This window comes from Anolis carolinensis, chromosome 2, assembly GCF_035594765.1.
Source record: "Anolis carolinensis isolate JA03-04 chromosome 2, rAnoCar3.1.pri, whole genome shotgun sequence".
NCBI classification, from domain to species: Eukaryota; Metazoa; Chordata; class Lepidosauria; order Squamata; family Dactyloidae; genus Anolis; species Anolis carolinensis.
This window is the reverse complement of record NC_085842.1, coordinates 191,564,920-191,592,898: the sequence shown is the minus strand read 5'-3', so window position 1 is coordinate 191,592,898 and position 27,979 is coordinate 191,564,920. Positions and strand designations below refer to the sequence as shown.

The 27,979-nt window shown below is 38.8% G+C and overlaps 1 protein-coding gene across 5 annotated transcripts in view; it reads left to right on the top strand.

Annotated features, from left to right (window-relative positions):
* The window catches only part of dnm2 (dynamin 2), an 82,049-nt gene that overhangs the window by 17,984 nt on the left and 36,086 nt on the right, over positions 1–27,979 (top strand). For 3 of the 5 annotated variants that reach the window (XM_003216784.4, XM_003216783.4, XM_062971394.1), the window contains exons 2-12: positions 6,446–6,519; positions 7,883–8,032; positions 8,514–8,717; positions 9,584–9,682; positions 11,887–12,047; positions 12,888–13,030; positions 15,364–15,499; positions 18,310–18,377; positions 19,680–19,818; positions 23,447–23,533; positions 24,188–24,258. In XM_003216784.4, the coding sequence (XP_003216832.1) occupies positions 6,446–6,519; positions 7,883–8,032; positions 8,514–8,717; positions 9,584–9,682; positions 11,887–12,047; positions 12,888–13,030; positions 15,364–15,499; positions 18,310–18,377; positions 19,680–19,818; positions 23,447–23,533; positions 24,188–24,258 (1,332 nt within the window). Of the gene's footprint in view, positions 1–6,445; positions 6,520–7,882; positions 8,033–8,513; positions 8,718–9,583; positions 9,683–11,886; positions 12,048–12,887; positions 13,031–15,363; positions 15,500–18,309; positions 18,378–19,679; positions 19,819–22,508; positions 22,648–23,446; positions 23,534–24,187; positions 24,259–27,979 lie in introns of all 5 variants that reach the window. The other 2 variants (XM_003216787.4, XM_003216786.4) reach the window with 1 other exon arrangement.

Below are 27,979 nucleotides of genomic sequence, written 5' to 3'. Positions count from 1 at the left end.
AAGGTAATGCTCAAGATCCTGCAAGGAAGACTCCAGTAATACATGCAACAAGAGTTTCCAGATGCACAAGCTGGGTTTAGAAAAGGCAGAGGAATGAGAGACCAAATTGCTAATATTTGCTGGATAATGGAGGAAGCCAGGGAGTTTCAGAAAAACATCTATTTCTGCTTTATTGACTATTCTAAAGCCTTCAACTGCGTGGATCATAATAAACTATGGCATGTTCTTGGTGGTATGGGGATACCAAGTCACCTTGTCTGCCTCCTGAGAAGTCTGTATAAAGACCAGAACAGATAAAATCCCAACTACAGACCTCATGGATTACGCAATTGACAAATTATTTAACAAGCTGTGGCCTTCCTGTGTCTTGCGCCTTAAATGATCAAGTAAAAAAGAGTGCCAGACAAAGAATTTTGGACATAGAAGCACAGAAAGATATAGCTATACTCAGTGGGGTCGCCAACCTAAAATTGCTGAGCCAATATAAATACACCTTCCAAATTGCCAACTATCTAAAAATCCAAATGCCAAAACACTTTAGGGAGGTATTTACTCGAGCTAGATTTGATCAGCTTGATACAATGGTTAGATATGGGAGATTCAACAACATCCCTTATAACGAACGATTCTGTATCTGTGGAACACCTGAAATTGAGGATTTAGCACATATATTATTTGACTGTAAATTGTATCAGAAGGTGAGAGATTTGTTTCTTGGTCCATATATCAAACGGACAATGCATTGGGAATCACACATCAGAACAATGTACTTTATGTACAGTCAAGATCCAAAAATAAAAAACTTGAGCAAAACAATACGATTGAGATCCACATATGTGGGGCTGATTGGGGTAAACTGTAGGGGTGACAATAACATATGATGTACACACTCAGTTTAATTATATTTATTTATTGTATGGTTACAAGTGTTTTATTTAATATTTGTATAGAATATAGAACCAGGTCTTTTCGAGCCTGGTTGTTTGGCTTGATACTTTGATATGTCCCAAGGGCTAATCAATAAAATGTTCTTCTTCTTCTATAAAGACCAAGTAGCTAAAGTAAGAACAGACTACAGAACAACAGACTGGTTCAAGATTGGGAAAGGAGTACGGCAGGGCTGTATACTTTCACCCTACCTATTCAGCTTGTGTGCAGAACACATCATGCGACATGCGGGCCTTGATAATTCCAAGGCTGGAGTTAAAATTGCTGGAAGAAACATTAACAACCTTAGGTATGCAGATGATACTACTCTGATGGCTGAAAGTGAGGAGGAGCTGAGGAGCCTTATCACCAAGGTGAAAGAAGAAAGTGCAAAAGCCAGGCTGCAGTTAAACATCAAGAAAACCAAGACCATGGCAACCAGACTGATTGATGACTGGCAAATCGAGGGAAAAAACATGAAGGCAGTGACAGACTTTATATTTCTAGGCGTGAAGTTCACTGCAGATGCAGACTGCAGCCAGGAAATCAGAAGACGTTTACTTCTTGGGAAGAGAGCAGAGTGAAGAACAGAGACATCACACTGGCAATGAAGGTCGGCATAGTCAAAGCAATGGTATTCCCCATAGTAACCTATGGATGCGAGAGCTGGACCATAAGGAAGGCTGAGCGAAGGAAGATAGATACTTTTGAACTTTGGTGCTGGAGGAAAATCCTGAGAGTGCCTTGGACTGCAGTAAGATCCTACCAGTCAATCTTCCAGGAAATAATGCCCAACTGCTCACTGGAGGGAAGGATACTAGAGGCAAAGATGATGTATTTTGGCCACATCATGAGAAGCCAGGAAAGCTTGGAAAAGATCATGATGCAGGGGAAAATGGAAGAAAAAAGGAAGAGAGGCCGACCAAGGGCAAGATGGATGGACGGTATCCTTGAAGTGACTGGCATGAACTTGAAGGGACTGGGGGCGGCGACGGCCGACAGGGAGCTCTGGCGTGGACTGGTCCATGAGGTCACGAAGAGTCGGAAACGACTGTTTGAATGAAGAAGAAGAAATAGTTTCTAAATGCCACTCATTTACAACAATGTGTTATCAACAACATGCAATGTATATAGTGAACTCTGCAGAATATGCTTCAGCTGTACACCACAAAAAGGAAAACCAGCATGTTTCACAAGCCTTGCAAATGCTGAATTGTTATCAATAAAACTTCGGTTTTTATAGCAATGTTATATACTTCTATACCTGGGTCATGTAAAAACCTCTTGGGCAGAAAGGGATCACAAGGAGAAAAAAAAATAAAGAAGCCTAACTATACATAGTGTCAAATCCTTTCAAATTTAACTGCTGGGCAGTATAATATGATCCATACATTTCATTGATATACATGTTTACTGTACATGAGAACATGGATAATAATGAACTCTATTGAAACAAAGGACATCCAACATAAGAATAAATGTTGAGAGTGGGTATCGCTTTTCAAAAGTGGAGAAATGAAACAGCAGATAGTGGCCCGGCAGATAAGTGTACTATAATTTCTTTGTATTCATCTGGGATGTGTCACTGCAGGTACTGAATTATTTCTCTCTCTCAAATGAATGAAGTTGCTTCAGTATTGGGAATTTAACTTTGTTGATTCTTTCAACTAACACCACAAGTCAGGTAACTGGAACTAGATTAGAGTGGCAGCTGTGACCACCTTTGTAGGAAAGTCAATAAGTAACTAAATACAGAATGCAACCCATGCAATAAATCACAGAAGATCCATGGCTACTTTATGTGTTATTGCTACAAGCAGGAGCAATCAAATATTAGCACCCTTGCTCATACATGAGAAGCCAGGATTTCCTGGCCTATGGTGTCATATGACCCTGAGCTCAGCTGAAATTACTGTGGAATGTAAAAGACAGCTTCTTACCACGTGGAGTACTGTATTTTATAGCCATGCCCTCTTCCAGGGTACTCTGTTCTCCCACTTTACCCCTCCCAATAGTCAGTGTCCTTAACACTAAATTATTTCACTTGTTTGGGATGCCCTCGAGATTTTTTTCCCCTGGAGTCTTTTTGACTCTTTGTAAACCATTTCTTTCTTAAATAGCTATAGTGTCATTTTATTACCCAAGAATCCACATGCAGAAACTGCTCTTAGTAGATGGAACAGATCTCCTCTTGTTTGACGTTTTGTGTGAGATAAGTGAGATGAGATGGCTAGAGAAATGTCAGCACTTTGTCAGCTACGCAGGCGCTGTTGTTTCTGTTTGGTGCAGGAAATGAGTTCCAGGCTACATACAGCTTTGTTTATCTTGTTTGAACAGTGGGTGTTTTCCTCCTATCTCTATGAAGTTGCCACTCTGTAATATGCCTTGAAGCTTCGTTTAATAGAGAATGTCTTTCTGTGTTCTCATGTGTATGACCAAATCAAGTTACCCTTTGACCGTGGTTGCAGTAGTCTCCTAGTTGGGTTGTAAAGCTTTATTGTTTAGAGATTGTGTAATGGTGTGGTCTGGTCCTCTTCTGCTGAATCAGTGTGGTTGTATTTCCTGTCTTGTAATTTCATCACTTGCTGAAAACCTCTTGTGCCTTGACTATTGTTCATCAAAGAGTTTGGGTAGAATTCCTCTTGGCTGTGGAATAGTGTCTGTAGGGGGGAATCCTAATCTATACACATAATAAAAGTGAAATGTGTATCTCTGTATGTAGCACGGGTGTCCGTTCACACAGACAGCCTCGGCTTCCACAAACAGTCTATATCTCCCACTGCTAAAGAGCCACCAAGTCACTCGCTCCCAGGACATTGCAGGTTACAGCGAGCACATCCCAGCATTCCTTTCTCTCTCCGTTGGCATGACCCCACCCACTGCCTCTCCCTTAACCCTTTCCTACCCTTTCCTATGACACACAGCAAACAGAGGAATTGATCAACAACTGAACATACTGGAGAGGTTTGGGGAGAATTCACCATGATTTATAGGAGCTGTAGGGACTGGGCTATATATTTCACATGCAATCTAAGAGCACTCTGAACCCCACCAACAATGGATCTAGAGCTAACTTGGCACACAGACCCAACACAGGGGCCGGGCTGTGACGCAGGCTGGTGAGCAGCCTGCTGCAATAAATCACTCTGACCATGAGGTCATGAATTCGAGGCCAGCCCGTGGTGGGGTGAGCACTCGTCAATTAAAAAAAAAAACCCTGCTCGTTGCTGACCTAGCAACCCGAAAGATAGTTGCATCTATCAAGTAGGAAATAAGGTACCACTTATAAAGTGGGGAGGCAAATTTAACTAATTTATGACGTTGGAATGAGAAAGTGCTTTCACAGTGGATGATGAAGCAGCTGCTCCCCCCTGTGGCCAGAATCGAACATCCCCTCAGGAGAAGGTTAAATTGCCTCTGCATCTGTCTCTGTCTCGGTTCTATGTGTATATGGGCATTGAATGTTTGACCTATATGTATATAATGTGACCCACCCTGAGTCCCCTTTGGGGTGAGAATGGTGGAATATAAATACTGTAAATAAATAAATAATAAATAAATAAACATTGCCATATTTGCATACTGGTGGCGTTTGGGGTTGATTGACCTTGACATCCAGAAGCTGTAGTTCACCCATATTCAGAGAACACTGAACATATCTGATGACGGATCTGGACCAAACTTGGCACACAAATTCAACATGGCCAATTAGGAATACTAGTGGACTTTGGAGGTGATTGACCTTTAACTCTGAGAGTTATAGTTCACCTGTATTCTGTGAGCCCTCTTAATCCCACCAATGATGGATCTGAACCAAACTTGGCATACAGACTCAACACTGCCAACTTGGGGTGATTGGCCTTGGCATCAGAGAGTTATAGTTCACCCATATTCAGAGAACATTGAACCCAGCAAGTGACAGATGGGGACCAAACTTGGCACACCGACCCAACATGGCTATTTTGTATACTGTTTGCAGTGATTGGCCCACAATTTTGGGAATTGCAGTTCATCCACATCATTATGCATTTTGTAAAGGGAGCATTCATAAATAACAAAAGGAAAGATTGGCTGTTTTCTAGTAACACCCCAAAACAAACAGTGCCCTTTTCAAATAACCCAGGCACCGCCGGGTCCCCAAGCTAGTTTGTGAATAATTTTCAATGTGCTTTCTTTAATCAAAACTGATTTATAAAGTGGGTATTCCAGATTGAATTCCATTGTTTTTCTATTTGTATCCCCAAATCTGACTCTCAAATTAATGTCAATCCTTTCTTATTAAGTGAGCCTGAAAGAATCTTATTAGCATTTAGTTGTATGGCTTTACACCCTGGAAATAAGTCAATTATTCTATATATTCCCATTTCTCCACCGTTCAATTTATCTTCTTCTTTGAAAAGATGATGTTTTAAAAATGGACAAAGAGATCATGGGAGTGGAGCTATATCTTATACTTGAACCATTTACTAAGTAGAAAGCAATGTGTCAGTATCTGAGCCACCAATGTGGACAATTTTGAATTTTGGAATATTTTGGATTTTGGAATTCGGGATAAGAGATGCACAGCATATATGGAGAAAAAAATTCACCAGAGGCATCTTTGCAGAGAAAGGTATTTTAACTCTTAACTTATGCCCTCTGTAGCTTGTCTTTCATTTGATGAAGTAGTTGTACATGTTAGAAATTCAGCCTGTTTTTTAATATGTGAATGTAAAATAAAACTACAGATTTTAATTGCTAGGGGATTATCTACTAGAAAGGCCATGATCTTTGAAGCCTTGAGGGTAGTTGCTTCTGAATAAGGCTGTGTAGATCCTAAGAAATGGGTTGCCTATGGGATAGTGGAACTCATTGGAGGTAATTAAGTGGAGTTTGGGCATCTTTTAGAAGTACTTGGTGTATTCATGCATGGTAAGGAATTGCAGTCAATGACTTCTGTGATTGCTTCCAACTCGATAAGGTCCCCCCCCCCACTTGCAGAGCACCAAATGCAATATTTGAACATTTAAGAGAATAAAGGGGGAGTACAGATTATAGGTTATAGTTGGTAAAATTATTAGGTATTCAATTGCTGTTAGAGGCCTCCAAGTGTCAACTATATGTCATGGATATTTCAAGGACTTGCTTACCTCATCTAGCTCTATATGCATGTTTGTGAAAGCTCCTTAAACACCCGAGGCTCAGTTTACTTTTATGAAACTGAGTTAAGGGACCATCAGTCTCATCAACTCTTACTAATATTAACTGTTTTAATGGAAAGGGCTATCATTAAAAGTGAAAACTGAAAATGATGAATTGTATTAATGATCATCATTCCAGAGCATGCTAAAATTGTGCATTTTTCTACATGATTATTTTCCTCTTGTTTTCATTTCTGTGCTCTTACAAAAGTTGTACTATTTATACACTGTGGAAAGTGTGCTTAAGACATTTTATATGTAAAACCTCTTAATTGTGATTTGTTGCAATCATTAATTAAGTCAATAAAGTAATATGATCTTGTAAAAATATTTTACAGAGATTTTCTCCCCCGTGGCTCTGGAATTGTCACAAGGCGACCACTTATCCTTCAGCTTATTTTCTCTAAAACAGGTATGGGATTACCTCATTGTGTTTAAAAGAGTGTTCCAGATCTTTAGTTTAGGCAGCATTGTGATCATACAAAAATTCTTCTTGAACAGAGATTCTCCTAGAACAGGCCTGCATACCCTGTGGCCCTCCAGGTGTTTTGGGCTTTAGTTCCCAGGATTCTTGCCCATTAGACAAGGTGGCTAGGGCTTTGTGGAGTTGGAGTCCCAAACACCTTGAGGACTACCGGTTGTGCAGGCCTGCCCTGGAATCAGAGCTTCCAAAAATTGCACCTTTGAACTAGAAGTCCCCAAATTCCCCAGCATGACCAGTGGCAACTCTAGGTGGAAAGACTCTGAGAGCTACACTCTAAAATGTAACGGCTCAATCCAGAATGGTAGAATTTCTACTTGCTCTTAGTTATTTTTTTCTGTTATGTTCCATGTTGTTCCATGATTTTTGCAAATTAGCACTTTTTGTTCCTATCAAATAAATAGATAGGGGTATGTACTTCTTTTTGATTGTTGTTTTGCCTAAGGTGTGATAGTTGAAGCTCAAAATGTTGCTTGGCTTCTAAGTCATAATTTGTTGCCCTCTTCTTCATCTCCCCTTTCTCAATGTCTTGGTAAGTGATGTGATTATATTTTAGATGCTAGAATGGAACATTAAACTAGATTTGGCATGATTTGACAAGGGTCCCCTCCTTCTCAGCTTGGTGGTGTTATTCTACACCTCCACCTGTTATTTCTGTCTAATATATATATATGTTTTACTGCTTATGCAGCATCAATTTTTTTAAAAACAATCTTGATCAAATTATTCTATATTCAAAGAGCAGCTTCATGGGGGTATACTCAAATAGCAGCTTCATAGAAGTAAGGTTGAATGAAATTGAGGGATGGGTTTTGGGATAACTTTTGACATTGGCTAAAACATACATACTCCTCTATCAGATTTTTTAAACTAAAGTTTCTTGTGCATAGCACAGTGGTTATCCAGAAAGTATTATTCTTCGCATTATTTGCGCCCTTGTCAAACAGGTAAACTCTTAAACGTAATGTTCTGATATTGTTATGCTCACTCCGGGAACCCATTTGGCTAGGGCCATCCATATGACTGTTTCCCAGAAGAAGAGTCTTCTCCATAACACCAAATCAGCACTGCAGATTGAATAAGCAGCCACCAAGTGAAGCGTTTGCTGAATTGAGGGATATATTCGTCCTCCCAGAATTCTTTTGGTCTCAAAAATTAAATGGGCGAGTTCAAACATAAAATAAAGAGGTGATGGTAAGGCAAGTGTTGATAGTAGAATGCTCTTGAGTCACCCCCCCCCCCCCCAAAGAAAGGCTACCTAGAGGCTTCTCAAAGCGATTATCTTTTTTTTCAGAATATGCAGAATTTTTACATTGTAAGTCCAAGAAATTTACAGATTTTGATGAAGTCCGGCAGGAAATCGAATCAGAAACAGACAGGGTCACAGGAACAAACAAAGGCATCTCTCCCATTCCCATTAATTTGAGGGTGTATTCACCACATGGTAGGTATGATTTTGTGCTCCCTGGGGAAACGGCTTTAAAAATGGGTATTGCTGATTACATACATGCATATGAGAATTGTCGAGACTATTTGAAAGTACATTGGGGTGAAAGCAGAGTTCAGAGTGGATTATTACAGTATTTACTGCCAATATTGGCAGAAAGAGTGGTACACATTATGTTTGGTAAAATATGGTGTGGTGAGATGACATACTCTGGGAAATCCTTGGAAACATAGTGGCCATAATTATGCCTTGTAAAATACAAAATTATGATGAGGAACACATGTGAAATTCTTCTTTGTTTCTGGTTTTCTTTTACATATTGAAGAAAATATTTATAAACTATTGTTTAAATATTCAGATCTGATTTCTAATAGATGAGAGTCTTCCATCCCTTGTGTGATAAGGTTTTGCAAAGTGTGTCTTGAAGTGTTTTTTTTTTTTGTGCTTTACTCTTTATTTTATTTATTTATTTTTGTAGTATTGAATCTGACTTTGATTGACCTTCCGGGTATCACTAAGGTTCCTGTGGGTGACCAACCCCAAGACATTGAGTACCAGATCAAAGACATGATCTTACAGTTCATTAGTAGAGAGAGCAGCTTGATTCTTGCTGTGACTCCAGCCAACATGGATTTGGCCAACTCGGATGCTCTCAAAATGGCCAAAGAAGTGGACCCACAAGGTAAACTTGTAGTTTCTTTCTTTCTTTCTTTCTTTCTTTCTTTCTTTCTTTCTTTCTTTCTTTCTTTCTTTCTTTCTTTCTTTCGTCCTTCCTTCCTTCCTTCCTTCCTTCCTTCCTTCCTTCCTTCCTTCCTTCCTTCCTTCCTTCCTTCCTTTCTTTCTTTCTTTCTTTCTTTCTTTCTTTCTTTCTTTCTTTCTTTCACATCCTGTGCTGGGAAAATGCATATATAGTCCCATTACACAGAGGGGTGGGGATCTGAAACAGTACTCTAAAATTGATCTCCACAAAAGCCGAATAGATCAGTATTAAAATTATCTTCTACAGTCATGTATTGGAAGCATAATTCTGGTCTTTAAAAGGAATTTCCTGGTAGAGGACTGGAAGCTGAAAGATTGCAGTGGAAGAAGTCATAAAATTTAGATGACTCATAACAGAGTCATCTCATAACACAATACAAAGCAGAAGAAAGCAAAGTAATTTTCACCTTCAATTTTAATGACTTGGAATTTTATTCTATATTATATTGCAGTTGAAAGGATCAGGATTACTAAAACAAAAAATAACAGCCTAATGACCCTGATATGCCTAGTATTTTGTCATTCATTATATCACCTCTGCCACTGTATAGGGTGCCAGGTGAACCAGTTTTGTAAGCCGCCCTGAGTTCCTTCGGGTGAGAAGGGCGGGATAGAAATTATAGAAATAAATAAATAAATAAATCTCATTATTACAGCTACGATTACAGTATTTTGTTGAGGCAAAACTATCCACTAAATAATAGTGTGAGGTGTCATTCCTGAGATGTCCTTAATTGCTCTCCTATGTCTTTGTATCCCGTTTGATCAGCAGTTCTGTTTCGTTCTCAGGCTTACGGACAATTGGCGTGATGACCAAACTAGATCTGATGGATGAAGGCACGGATGCCAGAGATGTCCTGGAGAACAAACTGTTACCTTTGCGGAGAGGTAGATCCCTGATTTAAACTTTGAACCAAGGGTTATTTTACAGAATGAACTCAGTCTTGTCCAATTTGTGGTCTTCTGTAAAGCAAGTGTTTCATAAAGAAGCTTGGATGAAGGAAGCATGTAGATTAATTATATGTTTCTAAATATATATCACAGTGATCATGTGATCATACAGTTAAGGTGTACGCAGTTCTGTTGTGCCCAGGAGTTCTATAGTAAGTGAATGTAGTCAGTTTGTTTGTTGTTTTCTTCCTGACCCATTGTCATTCTAAATTTTGGAGATTTCCAGATATGATGATACAAAGTTTCCTTTTGAGTACCTCTTGACTATTAATGACAAATTGAGTTGCAGCCAAGTTTGTTAACAAAATAATAATAATAATAATAATAATAATAATAATAATAATAATAATAATAATAAAACTTTATTTATACCCCGCCACCATCTCCCCAACGGGGACTCGGGGTGGCTTACATGGGGCCATGCCCAGAGCAATACAATATAATAAAATATAAAAACAACATATCATAACACAATTAAAACAATACAATAGATAATAATATACATTACAACAAGAAGTCAAAGAAACAGTAAAAACAAGGGCGGGCCGCATGAACAAAATTGGGTACATTTTCTCTGAAGTTATCAGCCTTTTGGCTATGACCAGTACGTGGCTGGAGCCACATGTTTTGATATACAAGTTTTGGGTGTATCTTATTTGGAATTCCAAAATTGTCCGTATGGGTGGCTGAGATGATAGCTCCTTTGCCTTTTGATGGTTCAGTGTACATAGATTTTGTTTCATGCACAGAAATTGCTTGCCTATAATTACCTTCAGGCTATGTGTAAATGAATCAGAAATGAATTTTGTGTTTCGGCTTGTGCCCCATCTCCAAGATATCTCATTATATATATGCAAGTTTTCCATAATCTGGAGAGAAAAAATCTGAAATACTAAACATTTCTTGTCCCAGGCATTTTAGATAAAGGATATTCAATGTGTACTTCCTTGGAAACAATCACATTATTACATTTTAGCTCAATACTGTTTTACTATTTTTGAATAGAGCCCTTGCACCCATCAGCTATGCCCTTGTTTAGCTTTTAATCCATCCTTGGAATACCTGGCACAATTAGCATTTTATAGGTGGCCATTCCAACGCTAAATCTTGGCCACTCTATTTGGACTCATTGATGGAGTTCTGTTATTAGGTTTTAAATGGTGAATGACATGTTTTCTTGATTATTTGTTATGCACATCTGTTATTGTGTCTAATGTCTTAAATTGCTGTATTTTAACTGACTGTATGTTTTTTAATGTTGGAAACCGCTCTTGAGGAGATAGGGTGGTATATAAATAACGTATTATTATTATTATTGTTCATTTTTGTAGGTTGTCATAAGTCCTATGCTCTTTTGGGATTGGATCCAAAGATGATTTGACTATTGAACTGAGAGTCAGACATTGATGGTTTCTTGATTGCCTCTTGCCATCCTCCTTAAATTGGAATAAACAAAATAAGCCTATTCTCGCCTTTTTAAAAATTAAAAAAACCCTTTAGTTTTCTGTAAATGTTGAGTTCCAATATTTTCATGTGCTAAGGATGGCAGTCTGAGGAATTGGATACGAGTCCAGGAACAATGGAGATGATCCTATGTTAAATGATGAGATCTTAGCCCTTGCCAATTGAAACCTGCATCCTCCTCACATGTGCTCATATATTTTGAAGCAAAGAATATTATTATTATTGTTATTATGCTTATTTTATACTTTATACTTGGCTTTTTCTCTCCACAGGGAGACTCAAAGCGTGTGACTTGTCACAGTTCTGTAATAGAAATGGGTTATGTTGATTTTAATGACTGTTTTATTGATGCTGATGTTTTATTGTTGGGATATTTGTTTTATTGTTTTGTTGTTGTTATTATATTGTTGTATCAGGCAAGGCCCCATGTAAGCCGCCCCAAGTCCCTTCGGGGAGATGAGGCGGGGTATAAAAATAAAGTTGTTATTACTATTATTATTATTATTATTATTATTATTATTATTATTATTATTATTATTATGTTCCATTCTCTGTGCTGTCGCAGTGATTTGGTCTTCTTTAGTTGCTTCTCTAATATGATCAAGTCCCTCCCTTACAAAATTAACACTTTGTAAGCTGTATGACAGACACTAACTTTGAGTAATATCCACCTATAGGCTACATTGGAGTTGTAAACCGGAGCCAGAAGGACATTGATGGCAAAAAGGATATTAGAGCAGCACTGGCAGCTGAGCGCAAGTTCTTCCTTTCCCATCCCGCTTACAGACACATGGCAGACCGTATGGGAACTCCACACTTGCAGAAAGTTCTCAATCAGGTAGGCTCTCCCCTGTGGATCTTTTTCCTAACTCTTTCTGACTTTCTGACTCGTCTAATTTAATTTATTGATGTTAGATTTAATTTAGTGATGTTAGGTTTTTAATGTTATTTTCATATGCAGGGTTTCTCTGGGATTTTATGTCAGTATTTGTTTGCTTTACGGAGGCATTGAATGTTTGCCGTTGTATGTTGGAATCTGCCCTGAGTCCTCTTGGGCAGATAGGGTGGAATACATATAAAGTTTTATTATTATTATTATTACTATTATTATTATTATTATTATTATTATTATTATTATATTATCATAATTTGGATCCTATTCATGGGAAAAAGTGGGACATAAATTAAATAAATAACTCTCTAAACTTAAATTAGTGCTGCATCGGGGGAGAGATGGCTCTGAACTGTCAGCGCAAATTTTTTCTTCTTTTGCCAATCCCAATTTTCATAAATTTATAGTATGATTCAGTTCAGAATTGGTTTAAGCTTCAAATATGAAGGGTGAGTCAAAGGAAAGAGCCCTTGATTTCTAGCTCACTTCTACATCTTCCAGAGTTGACTGAATCATAGTACTTGGTGTCAAATATGTATGCAATCGTTCCTAATTGCTCATATGTAGAAAGGGTCTGGGATGGTATACCTATCATAAACAGTGCATTGAGGTTAGTCCCCTCACCTATTTGAAAGCAATTCAGACTAGTAAGTATCTGAAGAAAAAGAGGGGCCCATTTTTGCTTGAAAGGGAGGAAACTGGCCTGTTCTCTTGGCAGTAAGTAGTCCTGCTTGTAGAGATACCAATGTTAAATTACTGTTTATTTCTGTGTACTTTTCACCGAAGCAATTGACAAACCATATCCGAGAAACACTGCCATCCCTGCGTAGCAAACTCCAAAGTCAGCTACTGTCGCTAGAGAAAGAGGTGGAAGAATACAAGAATTTTCGCCCTGATGACCCTACACGAAAAACCAAAGCCTTGCTGCAGTAGGTCAAAATTTAAACTGAATTCTGCCTTTCGCTTGCATTACTTCCTTCCTCCTTGTGTTAGGCTTTAGGGAAAAGGTGGGGAAATATTTGGCCCTGTAGTTGTTTTTGACCTACTTATCTACTGTCTACCACCAATTGATGGATGATGAGAGTCCTAGAAGAAAATATCTAGAGAGCACTAAAGAGATTGTTGTATATACTAATGTATGAATTGACCTCATGTATAAGTCGAGAACAGGTTTTGGGACCAAAACTATGGATTTTAGGGATCAGTGCCACAGAAGGGGCCAGTCAGATCTTGCTGTCTTTTCTGTTATTTCCCTGCCCAGGCATTTATAAAGGCCAGAAGCGGCATTGTGGGGAAAAAGTGGAGGGGGTCTTGCTTCTCTTGGGTTCTCCTAGTGTCCACTAAGCTCTTGCCTTTTGCTGCTCTACTTAGAGAAGAGGTAGGGTACAGTAGTCACACTGACCCCAACTTGATAGGTTGTCCCAGGTTTTTTTATTCTTTTTTTTTTTTTGGCTGAACTTAGTATGTAGGCTATAGCTTCCAAGAAATAAGAAAACGTAATTTTTATTGGGAAAATCTCATATCAAACATACAGAAGTTGTTTCTGTTTTTATATGACTTTTTATTTTACAACTTTCCATATGATTAGCTTCTGTCCTGGAAGGATGCTAAAACATTTCAATTGAGAGTGGGAAGAAGATAAAGAGATATGTGTAGGATAATGCACTGACATTTATTCTGCGTTTTGTTGGAGCTGGATGTGAGGGTTAAAAGTTGTAACGGTAAAGAAAATTTTCAAGAGTGTTAAAAGGGGAGGGAGGGATATATAGTGCCAGAGGTATTCGTGACAATATTGTTTTCAATATATCACAGATGTTATACACTTCATGTTCATGTATGTGAAGAGAAAGCGAATTGTGCATCAGAAGATAACTGGAAAGAGATTTGGTCTGCTGTCTGTGGCATAAAGGCAAAAGCACTGTCTTATGGCCTTAAAATGTTTACCAAAGTTTTCTTCCTTCCATTTGTGCTTAAAGAATACCTACACTGCTATGCAGTCTGGCATCCAGATTTGCATCTTAAATTTATTTTTCAACAAATAAAATTACTGATTTACAATTTTGGAACTGAGCAAAAAAGCTTCTGGCTGACCACTAGGGGGAGGCAGGTTTTATCACAGAATGTGGCTTTTAGGCCCACATATCAATTGCAAAGTATCTTTCTTCCCCTCATGAACTTGCCAGAATGTTCCAGTGTGTTTGAAAGCTAAATTTTGGAAGTTCATTTTGTGCAGTACCACAACAGGTGATTTTTTATGTAAGCTGTTCAAGACCACAGACAAGTTGGGGGTTGTCTTTTATTAGGTGTTTTTGCTTTGCCTGGCCTCCTCAAGTGCTGAAATGCCAAGAGGCCTCAAATTCTGTGTACTTTGCTCTCTCCTCTTATCAGAGTAGTTCTTGGTAGTTGTGAATCGCCTTGCTTATAAAGAAACAGCAAGCATGTCTTATTTCTGTTGGTGTGCAAGCAGTGTCGAGTGGAAGATGCTTTTAGAATAGAATAACTTTATTTCATCGTACAATGAAATACAATTCTTTCCCCAGCACACATCACAAAAACAACATGCAGCCCTCCACACTCCAACCACCGCCGCATAGCCCCTCCAGCCTGGCTTTCATAGTCACCTAGAATGAAGGGTATAAAGAAACCTATTTATTTTACTTTGATGTTCAGGAAGGAATCTTTTTCTGTAAACCTGCCTGTTTGAGTTCACTTGAATGAGGAAAAGTCCAGGCTGTATTCATTGTGCTGAGGAAATTCCTAATCAAAAATAACAGTTGAGTTTTCACAACTGATATATTTATGAATGTGCAGACTGCATTGGCTGAATCAGTAGGTTACGTATACATTTGTGTGTTTACTACTCTTATTGGATCCACTTCTGATCTACTGTAACATTCAGATAGGGTAAGTCATGTTCTTTTAAAAATAAAACCTTCTGTGTTCTAATTTTATGACTGTTTATGTTGGGATGGTTTTTTTGTTTGGCTGTTTTTTCCATTATGAAGAAAGTGTATAAAATTATGTTTCAACAATGATGCATAAATAAAAACATTTTAACTTGTGAATTAAGAACAACTTCACTAAAAAATTATCTCTTGCTTCTGATATTGCATTATTTTGGGGCATATATTTCAACAAAAACTGATCCAATAAAGCATTACTTTGAATATATGTCCCTGATTGGCCTGTCAGAGCTTTTGCTGATACAGAAAATTTTAGGGTGTTGGAAATCTTTTATTCACCTACATTTATCTCTGTGCAGGATGGTCCAGCAGTTTGCTGTAGACTTTGAGAAGAGAATCGAAGGATCTGGAGACCAGGTGGACACTCTTGAACTCTCAGGTGGAGCCCGAATAAATCGCATCTTCCATGAAAGGTTCCCCTTTGAGCTAGTCAAGGTAAAAGTGATCGGGACAGTGCACTCCAGAGGGATTAGATGATTTTCAAATGTGTTTACTTCATCTGTTGCTGTAGGTTTCCATAGGAGATGTATGAATTCAAAGCCCAGACTTGTAAAAACTGTTTTCTTCTATAAGATGATAAGGAAATTTGCTATGTGTCCTGCACTTGCACTTGGCTACATCTTTTGGTGGATGACAAAATAGATTTTCTATAGGGCCCCAAACATAGAAGGAACTGCAAAGGGAAATTGGCTGTTTTGTCCTACACTTGCACAGTACTTTTGGTGGATGACAAAAGGCATTTTCTATAGGGCTCTAGTCTTGTTGTGTGTCCTGCACTTGCACATGACTTTTGGTGGATGGAACTTCAAACTGAAGCTAGTTTGATTGTGATTAAGATCTTCCTGAGTTGCCAAATTTTTCCTCCAAAGTAAGAAGGGGAAGGGAAATTAGCTATTTGTTCTTTATGTTGTTGGATAGCTGCTGTGGTTTGTTAATTTGACCTGTTATGTTCTTACTCCCCTTCACATGAATGTCCTCCGCATCAATTTCACTGTAACTGCCATGCTGCTTAAGGAATGATGAGAGTAGTAGACACATTTGAGATGGATTATCAGAAAAAATGTTCCTGTTTATTGGCTTATAGTAGCTGTGTCATAAAAAGAAAGAAACAGGAAAATAAAAAACAAACAGGGAACAAATGTTATTCCAATTATTCTTTGAATGACCACTTGGATTGAAGACGATTTAGGTAACAGCAATGCGTTTGCTTTTAATTTGAGGAATAGGGCAGCTCCAATACTTAGTTGTCACATTCTGTATAGCCTTGATCCCTTGTATCTTTGTCAAGTTACTTAAAGTATAGCAGTTCATACCTGTTTAATCTCATATCCACTATCTGTCACCAAGTTTAAAGGTTGTGTTCACATTTTAATTGCTGATAGAATACATTTTCCTATGTAGGATCCTTGTTAAGACCCAACTGTGAATTACTAAAGGGAGAAACAAAATTTAGACCAATGCAAAATGTTCAGATTGATGTCCTACTCCAAGACATCATAATGCTAAATTCAGTCTCATTACTATCAGGATATGTCTGCTGGTGCTTGGGGATTCAGTATGATTCTTAGGTATTTGGAGTATTTTCTCATGAATACTTCCAAATGTGCTGTTGCTTGTCTTATGAGCCTCTGCAACAGATTGCTGGAAATGAATTTATTGCCACTCACTCCCCCCTCATATACATTCCTTGAATGTGTTCTGCCCTGCGTTTGCAAGGTATAGGTAGAGCTTTGGTAACATTTGGATAAATACACGTGCATTTTATGTGACCATTATGGTCTTTATTTATTTATTTACCTACATTATTTATACCCCGCCTTTCTCTACCCCAAGGATAGAGAATGTTGTCGTACCATTGCTCATTGTTATAACAGTACCACTTTATTTCCAATATTGAAAAGGTCTTTGATATATTCATTTAGCAGAAATCAAATTTAGATCCCACAGACCTGGGCAATTGCAGAAACTATACAGATTTGGAACAGAAAGTGCGCTAGTGGCCCTGAATCCAGAGATCAGCTGAATGCTTGTAACACTCATTTCTCCCGAGTCATATGAAAGGTCTGTGAGATGGTAAAATTTTACTATTGTCCTGCACACTTTCAGTAGACTTTCCTAACAATAGCAATTCAATCTTTTTTAAAAAAAATAAGATCAGTTTCAATTAATACAAAATTATTTAGCTCATATGGAGACAATATTAGATAAGCCGCTAGCTGTACCAGCGCTGGGTGTCACCTTTATTAGGAACTAAATGGCTTGACTCCCATTTATCCGAAAGAAAGAGGAGTGTGGGGTGTCATCTATATGAAGTGTCAGATCATTGAAGCTGGGCAAGGCCTTACATGTAGTGGAATTTCTTCCACTACATGTGGAAGAAGAGAGGCATTGTAGGCTGTATTACTTTGTAGTTTGAGATATGACAATGAAAACATTCTTACTTGCCAAGGCCTTTATATGAACACCCACTAGTGGGTTACATATTAATTTGTTAGCTTTGTACTGTGTGCTTTTCTCTCTTTGCTGATTTTAGTGTTTAATAATGGTATATTACTCTCTCTACTGTGTCAAATGGAGATTTATAAAACTCTTGTCACCAATTTCCCCCTTCAGGATCACAGTTTCTCATGAAAAGGAAAAAAGAGGGAAAAGAATGTTTATATATACTGAGTGTGCTTATACCTCTTAGTGGGAGGAGGTTATGCTGACCTTAAATCTAACTAAAGAAGTCTAGCTGTAACATAACAGATACAGCAATGATCACCAGAAGGAAATGCAGGGCAACTGAATAATAGTTTTGCTTTTTTAATGACACCCCATCATATCATGCTTCCCATGTAGCAGTGGCAAAAGTGTGTGATCTCTTTCTAGTGCACCAGTTGATAGCCCAGTTGATTATTCAAGTAGGTGTTAAGGTCTTGTCCCAGGTTGAGTATACTTTGAATTTCAGTGGCCGTATTCCCACTAGATTGAGACAGAACTTGTCTCTGGGATTGGATGAGAGGAGTTCCTGCTTTTGGGATGCCCTCTTTCAACTGAGGACAATGTTGATTGGTAAGTAGCCTGCTCTTGCCTACTATACCTTTTCTTCCTGGAATGAGGCCTTAGTTCTCACTAAAGATGGCTAGTAATCATGGTTCATCACTATGTTGACAATTGTAAGTAAGAAAGAAAACAGATTAGGAGGAAGGCATGGAACAATTGCCTTTCTATCTGCTTTAGTATTGGGCTTTTTTTCCTTTTAGATGGAGTTTGATGAAAAGGATTTGAGGCGAGAAATCAGCTATGCGATCAAAAACATCCATGGTGTAAGGCAAGTATTGCAACAGTTAGCTGATTTGATATAGTACAACATCATCTTTAGTTCTGCTTTGGGGATATGTGTTTTTTAATATATTGGACTCCTAAGGCAAACTGGCCATCAGGCTGGGAAGCCTCTGCTAGCGATGGTGTCTCTCATTTTGCCCAAGAAGGAATATGTTACTGAGAAGATGATCTAAAATGATGATCTCCTTTCAGCATGCATGGAGTTTTACAGGCCTCCCCTCCTTGAAGACGTTTGATCAAGAAAGGAGGGAAGAGAAAAGCCTAGGGCTGCCCTTCTATTGGCAAGTAATTGTTGCACAGCCCCAGCACACAAGGGATCAGTGTGAATGGCTCAGTACTTCTGAGTGGTGCCTCTCAGCCATCTCTATTTTGTTTGCTAGGCAAATAAAGATGCAAGATATGATGGGCTGCTTCTGTGAATAACTTGATGTAAACTATACTTATTTATATATTTATTTAAAACATTTATATTCCGCCCTTCTCACCCCAAAGGGGACTCAGGGCGGAGCACAACATATATACAGCAAGCATTCCATGCTGGGACATAAAACAATTACAAATATACACAAACATTAAAACATCAAAAACATTACAATCAGTTATATCTATTTAGAAAGACATCTGTTTAAATATCCTTATAAATGGGTCAAAGATTGAATATATAGGCCAGGAGGTTGTAAAATTCTGCTTTGGGGGAGGAGGAGGAGAGTATCACTTCCTGTTCAGGGACAGTTTCCTGTGAAGTCCATTGCTTCCAGAACAAAGGATTTTATGCCCCCTTTCCCCTTTACCTGTTTTGGCAAAAAATATCTGTAATAATGATCCCTTGCCAGCTCTCCATCCTTTACTTTTCCCTGCCCTCTGTTTCCTAGTCACTGTGAATTATCCCTCCCATAAAGTTTTTATCCTTAGAATGCCTTATCTTGTCACCTGCTTCTCTCCCTTCTCAATTTTAGATAGGAGAACTTCCATAGAAAAATCCATGTCAATCAACCATTACAATATTCAGTTTACAGAATGTAGCCATATAGCAGAAATCCATGTTGTTTTCTCCCTTGCCCTCAGCAACCTATTCATTTTCTGATGACTGAATTTCACATTTTGGGGCCTGTATTATTTTACTGAAATGTGTTACTGGTGGGAGGGGATTTGTTAAATAGAAAAACCATTGTCTGATGGGAATTGCAGTCTAGAGTGTTTTCGGTTTTTAAACTGTGTTCTTTCCCCCTTGTTTTTCTTCTCTGCCATGTCTGTGCCCTCCTTCCCTACTACGTGTGGATGTCTGTAGGACGGGGCTATTCACACCAGACTTGGCATTTGAGGCCATTGTGAAAAAGCAGGTGGTGAAGCTGAAAGAGCCTTGTTTGAAGTGTGTCGACCTGGTTATTCAGGAGTTAATCAATACAGTTAGACAGTGTACCAGTAAGGTATTGAAACTAGTTGGAGGCAACCTACCTCTTTTTGACTAGGGCGGAGAAATCTGCCCAAACTGCACTGTTCTAATCTGCCCATCTTGCCTTGAACAACCTCCTGGCGTTGCTTGCAGGCACCTTCTGAAATCTTGACTGGTTGGCGCTGAAACGGAGACTCTTTATTCAGCAGGAGACACTGTCCTGCCTCACAAGCTTCTGAAGAGGTGCTAACATACAGCATCCATATGATTCAGATTGCAATTTTAGTATTGTGTGTCAATGCAAGCAGGACGGCTCTGGGCCACAGCCTTTCCTGATTTCATCCTCGTAAGCTTTTCCAAGCCCTCTAGTGGTTGTTCAGGCAAGTAGGCAGATCCTTCTTGACTCCTGGCCCCCCTCTAAGTGCATGGCTTCTTGATTTGCCATTTAAACCGCTTCCTTAAGTTTTTTGCAAAATGTAAGTTTTCACAGAGCCATGAATAAAAGGCAAAGCTGTCACTTGTGCTGATTTGTTTCCAATGTATTGTTTGTAGTAATGAATTACAATCACTGTAAAGACCTCAATCTGTTGAGAGCAGCAGTGTCCTATGCAGTTGTCTTATCCATATGGTTATTTACATATTTAAAAACTGACACCATAGATAACTGACTTCTCCTTGCTCTCTTTTCTAGATTGAAAAGCAAAGTGTTCAAGCTGAGGCCTCAGGCTAATGTTGCCTGCATTTTGACCTTGGCAAGAACCTATTATTAACAAAATTAATGAAGATGCTCCCCTTAAGAGCGGTTTACATTGCTTGCTTGTTGCAGTGGTGTATGCAATAGATTGGACCTTGGGTCTGTTTCTGACAGAGAAATTGTGTGCTTTTGTTGATGTAATGTGAAGAAGCCAGCACTTGCTCTCCAAGGTCCTTCAAATTCCATCTGTCCAAATGTAACATGATCTTCTGCTGTCTTTTGCCCTGCAAGGTGTTTGAGCAGAGGTTGAGTAGCTTTCTTGAGTTAAGATGCCAAAAGAATATTTAAACTGGACCTGCCCCCTAGTATACTCATACTCATAGACTGAGCCAAAGGCAACACTTATCTAACACTTCTATTCCTATTGACTTTCAAAAGGGTTGGATATAGGAAAAAGCTGTGAAATGGGAGTGTTTGGAGATACTACAAATACACAGACAGCTCTCAGAGATTGGAAGGGACATTCTTTGCAGACTAAATAGCTTGACATTGTGAGGTTAGGTGGGTGGGCTATGAACGCTAATATGAATTATAGAAGATCAAATCAAACCACATTTTTATTGATGTCAGCCTCCCTTTGGGCTTGTACCACTTCAGATTACATGTGGAGGGTTGTGATGCTCCATGCAGAATATTTTCTGCTTATGGAACTTAACATGTTCAGGAGAAGGAGTGTAGCTTGACATTCTCGCAGATATATTAGGGTACTATTTTTTATATATGAATCAGCATTTAATCATGTGAACCCTCTTTCCTAATATTGCCTGGAAACACATGGCCCATATCCACACCAAAGGATTCCAGCATCTTTGGGATTTGATTTTCTGTGTTGGCAATAACTGCAGCAAGAGTGCAAACCAGTTTTAAAAACCTAATGCCATCCAAAATTGTGACTATTTTTCTTATGGCCTTCCTCTCAACTATCCCATTACCCCACCACCTCATATCTACTTGCCACATGGAAAGGGATTTGCACTCATCAAGTGATGAATGATTTTTTTACCACATTTGCTACAATTAACATCCAAAATATAAATTAGTGCCACTCTAGTATGTTTTGAGGTATAAATGCAGTCCCATGTTCAAATAACTTACCCTCCTGAGAGGGTAAGTAGGCAGCAATATAGCACTCGAAGGCAGAAATATATGTCTGATTCAACTATAGCTGAGCTTTTTAGCCTTTCTGATCCTTCAGAAATTTGATTGATGGCTTTTGACTGCTTCACCTATTGCTGACAAGTTTCGGGGTCAGATGGCTATTATTTCTGGTTCTTATATTTTTCAGGAGCGATACCAATTACTCAGAATGAAACAGGAAATGACTGGAAGGTCACATCTGGTTTTTAAGATCTTACTTCCATTTTTAAAGAATGCATTTATTGTTAGAGGATTGAAAGGTTGTCATACTCACACACATGACTGATACTCTCAGAGATGAGGTTGGCATATGTCTTTAAAAACAAAACGAAAAAACAATGTTCACATTTTTGTGGGGCGTTGGAGATTGCATAAAAGGTCAGGAAAGGGCCCATCATTTCAACTCCTGTTCTACTTTACTGTTCGGTAATTCCTGATCAAACTAGCAATTATAGGAAAAAGATGAATCCATCATCCAATTCTTCCCTCTGTGCAGGGGTATTTTTTCTGCCTTTGTCAGTAAGAACGTTTTCATGCTTTTGGCCAAGCCCCTCCTATTATCACTTGAAAGACCTCTCAGGTAATAAGAAGCCAAGACACCATTCCTTTGCCAAGTCTTGGGGCTGTTGTAAGTGCTACTGAGCAGCTCGACTCAAGAGATCCTTGGAGGGCTAATTCCTTGTTAGTAGTTTACATTGTAAGAAAGATCTTCCTGAGGAAGTGCTGCTGCTTTTTCATTTGCACATTACTAACCTGTTGAATCTCTCTGTTACTTTTTTTCTCCCTGTTCTTCGAATTCTCGCCTTTCTGTTCGCGCTTTCTGCATGGTACAGGACGGGGCTCTTCACACCTGACATGGCTTTTGAAGCCATAGTGAAAAAACAGATTATAAAGCTCAAAGAGCCCAGTTTGAAGTGTGTTGATCTGGTGGTCTCAGAGCTGGCCATGGTCATTAAAAAGTGTGCGGAGAAGGTAATGAGTCTGTACTGTTCTTCCTCATCTCCCTACGTTTTCCTACCTCCTGGAATATGGCTGCTTGTGGTGCCTATGTAAAAGAAAACATGTCCTGTATTTATGTAAGGCCAAGCTGTGTTTGTGCCAAGCTGGACTCCCCTAAAAGTTACTATTCCTTAAAACACTTGGGCTGTGTCCTCTTCAGGGGACCTTAAACAGACTTCTCATTTGCCCACTTGGCTTCATGGTTGTTGGATTACCCTTCCTATGAGCTTCTATCCTTGGAGTGGCTTCATAGCAAGGTCCGCCAGTAGCACCGCACATATATTGCTTGGACTGGAGCAGCTTTAGTGGATCCAAATTCTGAAGCCTCGTGGACTCCTGGGTGCCACAAGAGTAGTACATACATACTGAGTAAAGAGCTCTGATATTACTTAAGATGAAGGAGCACTCTGGCATTATGTAATCAATTGACTTATAGTAGCCTTTTATATTTTATATAAACACAGGTAGCTCTCTTTCCTCCTGTAGTACTAATAATCCAGCCACCTGTGTCTTCCTTTTCTCCTCTAAACATCACAAGGATCTTGGGTTGTTTCCCAGAACAAGGCCCTAGGGGAGCATAGGGTATATTTTTAGACATCCCCCATATTTTGGGGGATCTGTACTGAAGTGGCAAAAAAACTCCTTGATTCAGTCCTTCGTAAATGGTATAGCTGGGAGACAGCCCGATCCTTCCCTTCCTCTGTCCCTTTGTATCTATGTGAATTAATGTGTGATGCTGCAGAGATCTGATCTCTTTCCCCCTTGTCCTCAGCTTGGTTCTTACCCCAGGCTGCGAGAAGAAACTGAGAGAATTGTTACTACTTACATCAGAGAACGTGAAGGGAAAACAAAGGACCAGGTGAGCAGTCTTAATTGTTTCACTCTAAACTGGGTGCAACTGAGTGAAGAGAGCTCAATCCTAATATTAAAAGTCTCGTAAAATAGGGGAAGAGACCCTGTGGTGCCATTGAAGCGTCCAGTCACATTGTCACAGCTGACATTTTGAGACACCTTTAGGTTAGTCTTTAGGAAAAATCAGACAATGTGATTTTCTGGATGTGTTTTCTCATGTTGTCTCTCATAGTTGAGGTCTACCTATGATGTCAGTTACAGGCTTCTCTCATCTTTTTAAATGGGAGAACTTGTACAATTGGTATCTGACTAAATACTCCCCCCCCCACTGTAATATTTTATGACATGAATGTTTTTGGCCATCAGTTCATGAGAGCAAAATAGTTTTGTTCAATATTAATTTTTTAGAGTGTGATATCAATGTGATCTTTCTTTAATGTTAAATCGATGTCATTTTAAAATCAGTCATATCAGTCATATCTTTATTTCTAATCTAAGAGTCTTTCTTGGAGTTTGTGGAACCCCAATGTTGGACTGATACAGCCAAGATATTATGCATGAAATTCAAGCAAACCTTACTGATTTCCTAATTATATACTAGGTGAATAATTTTTTTGACTAGTTGCCATTTTAGGTGAACTTTTCATTTTTGTCTCTTTAGATTCTCCTGTTGATTGACATAGAGCTTTCCTACATCAATACTAACCACGAGGACTTCATTGGATTTGCGAAGTGAGTATCTGCTGCAAAGTAAAGTCTGAAGAGATTCTGGGGAGCATTATGTGTCCTGGGGAGCATTGTGTGTGACTGCTGAATTTCCTGGCTAATCAGTGTTTTCTGACTGGATGCCTTTCAGATGCTCAAACTAAAGCTGAAGTGTGGTTGAATTGCTTTCTTCCCCAGAGATTCTGACTGTTTGCACATATCCCAGTATTGGGATTCAGGGATATGGATTGGTTGCCTAAAACTAGCTACAGTAGAGTCTCGCTTATCCTGCCTTCGCTTTCCAATGTTCTGTATTATCCAATGCAGTCTGCCTCCTGCCCAGATCCACAGGTGTTTCTCTAAACAGCAACATGCAGCGGGCCAACACGCCCAACAACAACACAAGTGCAGCCACACTCCCAACAAGTGGCACACTTGTTGTAAAACATGATGTTTTGGTGCTTAATTTGTAAAATCATAACCTAATTTGATGTTTAATAGGCTTTTCCTTAATCCCTCGTTATTATCCAACATTTTCACTTATCCAACATTCTGCCGGCCTGTTTATGTTGGATAAGTGAAACTCTACTGTATATGTAGTTGAGATCAAACTTGAATTTTATGAAAGATAATCTTTCAGGTACTTTAGAGTAGTAAGGATTCAGATAACACAGGATACCAAGGAACTGTAAAAAGCCTAGCTTGCCACATACAAGTGCTCTACTCGTACTTGTTATTTACTTGCCTCTACTTGGAATGGAAATTGCTGAAGAAATCATGGGGCAAGGCTCTATAGTTTGCCTAGCACAATGTCTTTTCTTGATTATTTCTCTCCCAGTTTGAGGTTCAGAAAGGAAGGATCAGTATACTATTCAAAACTGAAGGCCCAGATTGCCTAAGTTGTCTTTTTATTATGTTTTCAGTCATGGCCTGGGTATGAATGAGAACAGACATAACACATACATTGCTTTAGCTTGCGTCCTCCATTCTGAAGAGATTTTTTCAAGCAACTCAGATGCATACCCAGATGAAATGCAAATTACATGCATCGAAATTTCAGAAATTTTAATGGACCATTGTCTTTTCCTCCAATAATGGCCTATATCCAGCTACTCAAAGCCAGTCAAAATAGGGAAGTCTCATACCACATCCAGGAAAAATACTTTGACCGGTTTCCAGGAAAGTGATCTGCAGTGCAGTCCTTCAGAGTGCCTCTCCATACGTGTGTGGCCCCATCTACGCTGCCATATAATCCAGTTTCTGAATCCAAGTTATCTTCTTTGAAATGGATTATATGGCAGTGTAGACTCATATAATCCAGTTCAAAGCAGATAATCTGTATTCAGAAACTGACTGATATGGCCATGTAGATCTAGCCTGTGTTTGAGAAAGAAGATCTTATTTTGTGCACAAATAGTATTGAGTAAAGAACTATTGAGATATGGTGTGTTGTTGAGTTATAAGAAAGAAGAACTACTTGCAGGCATATTGAGCACTTTGATTTGTGACCTTAAGAAAATGAAGAGGCTGACAGTGAGTTTGTGGTACCTACCAATGTTGCACTGATTATATTTTTCAATAAGAAAGAGCAGTATGTTATACAGTAGAGTCTCACTTATCCAACACTCTCTTATCCAACGTTCTGGATTATCCAACGCATTTTTGTAGTCAATGTTTTCAATACATTGTGATATTTTGGTGCTAAATTCGTAAATACAGTAATTACTACATAGCATTACTGCGTATTGAACTACTTTTTCTGTCAAATTTGTTGTATAACATGGTGTTTTAGTGCTTAATTTGTAAAATCATAACTTAATTTGATGTTTAATAGGCTTTTCCTTAATGCCTCCTTATTATCCAACATATTCGCTTATCCAACATTCTGCCCGCCCATTTACGTTGAATAAGTGAGACTCTACTGTAGTTGCTTAGCTGCACAGCTACACATTCATAAATCATACACTGAGATGCATCATCTTGTCGTATGTGGAAACAAACCAACACCTCCCTAGTTTTGCAGTAGTACAGTCTGGGTTTCGTATACAACAGCTGACCCCAGAGCATTTTGTGAACTCAGAAATACTTAGATGATTCATTCATGTCATGGTGATTAATGCTTAAGAAGCCATTCTTTGTAACTTTACACTCACTCCTTGGGAATGCAAATCTGGGGGAAATTAGGTACATTTTCAACTGTAATGTATATTTCTTCTTAAAAAGAGGGCAGGGGAGGACCAATTGTGCATTTTCTCTTAACGTCTTCTAATGCTGTTGTTCTTCTATGGTATCCAGCAATTGCACAGTCCTTTCAGTTATTTTACTTGCTTCTTGTGTTTAAATGCCCATGTATAATTGCAATGTTTTCACCTGGCTTCTCCAAAATGTCTTGACATTCTTTCTCCAAAATGCGGTAACAATCTTTACTGCAAACTGACATTGGGTTTCTCTGAGTCAGCCTCCTTTTTCTCATATTTGTGGGAGAAATGCTTCCACATTTTAAGAGAAGAAATCTTGTGTTTATAGTCTCCTTGACCACTTAAACTCTGTTCTGTAGTTTTGAATAGGGTTGTCCTGTTTAAATCAGCTATATCATCCAACTTCTTGAGGCTTTTGACCTGCCTTTGATGCTTCTTTTTAATTTGTGTTGTTCATTTATCCCATAACCTCTAAGGGAGGAATTATTCCAAAGAAAAGCTTATGGTCTGTCTTTGACAGAATCATTTTAAGTGCTGCATTACAGGATATATCCTTTTTAGTAGCAGCAATTTAATTCCTTCATTGGTCAAGAATACCCTGTCCACTTAATCTCTTTTTACCTCAAAATGGTCCTGGGATGTAACAGCACTAATTTCTGAACATATATTTTAGCTGGGTGCCATAATCTGAACCTGCAGTTGTGTTGTGCATGGATAAGGTAATGTTTTTAAAGCTATCATGGTGAACCCAAACCCTACTGGGTAACTATATTCTAGAATCTAGGATGTCCTCTCTGTTTACTAAGGTAATTTGTACTTCTGTTTACCATTAGCTATTACCAGCAACTTCAGGCTTTCCCCTCTGGTCAGTCTCAGTGGTTTCTAGTCACAATCTTAAGGCCATGTAGATCACATGTCTTTCATAAACTAAGTTATCCAATCTGTCTGTGCTTTCAGTGATCAAATCCCCCAAGCTTTGCACTCTTAAGATATGTTTGTATGGCTCATTATAGGAATGTGTGGCTGTTGGTGGCGGAAATGGCTTCCGATTTCTCCACTAAGTTTACCTTTTCATTGAGGCCATCATTATCTATCCAACCACAGAATCTGCTTAACTATGACTTTCTTTGTCATGCTCCGAGTGGGTTTTGCTTTTTGCCTCCTTCTCTGGGAAGAGCTGTATTGTTTCTATTGCTCAGGCTCCTGAACAACTTGCTTTTGAGAGTCAGATGCTTTTTACACTGAGCAACATCTACAGCCTTTGCACAGGATAGACAATTGTATTGGGGAAGCTTTGTGCAAGTCTCTGAACTCATTACCAGCTTTCTTTCCTACCAATGTTCTACAGTGTAGGTACCAATTCAGGCTCTTAAGTACGTAAATCAAATAAATGAAAGTTATGATCATACCTCAGTTAACAGGACTTCTAACAGTAAAGCTCCTTTTTACCATTTTTTTAAAATTGCTAGTCTTTTCCTTTTTCCTTATTATCTAACACTGGCATTGAGAGGATCACGAAGTAGAAAGGGAGCAACAGAGACTCTCTTCAG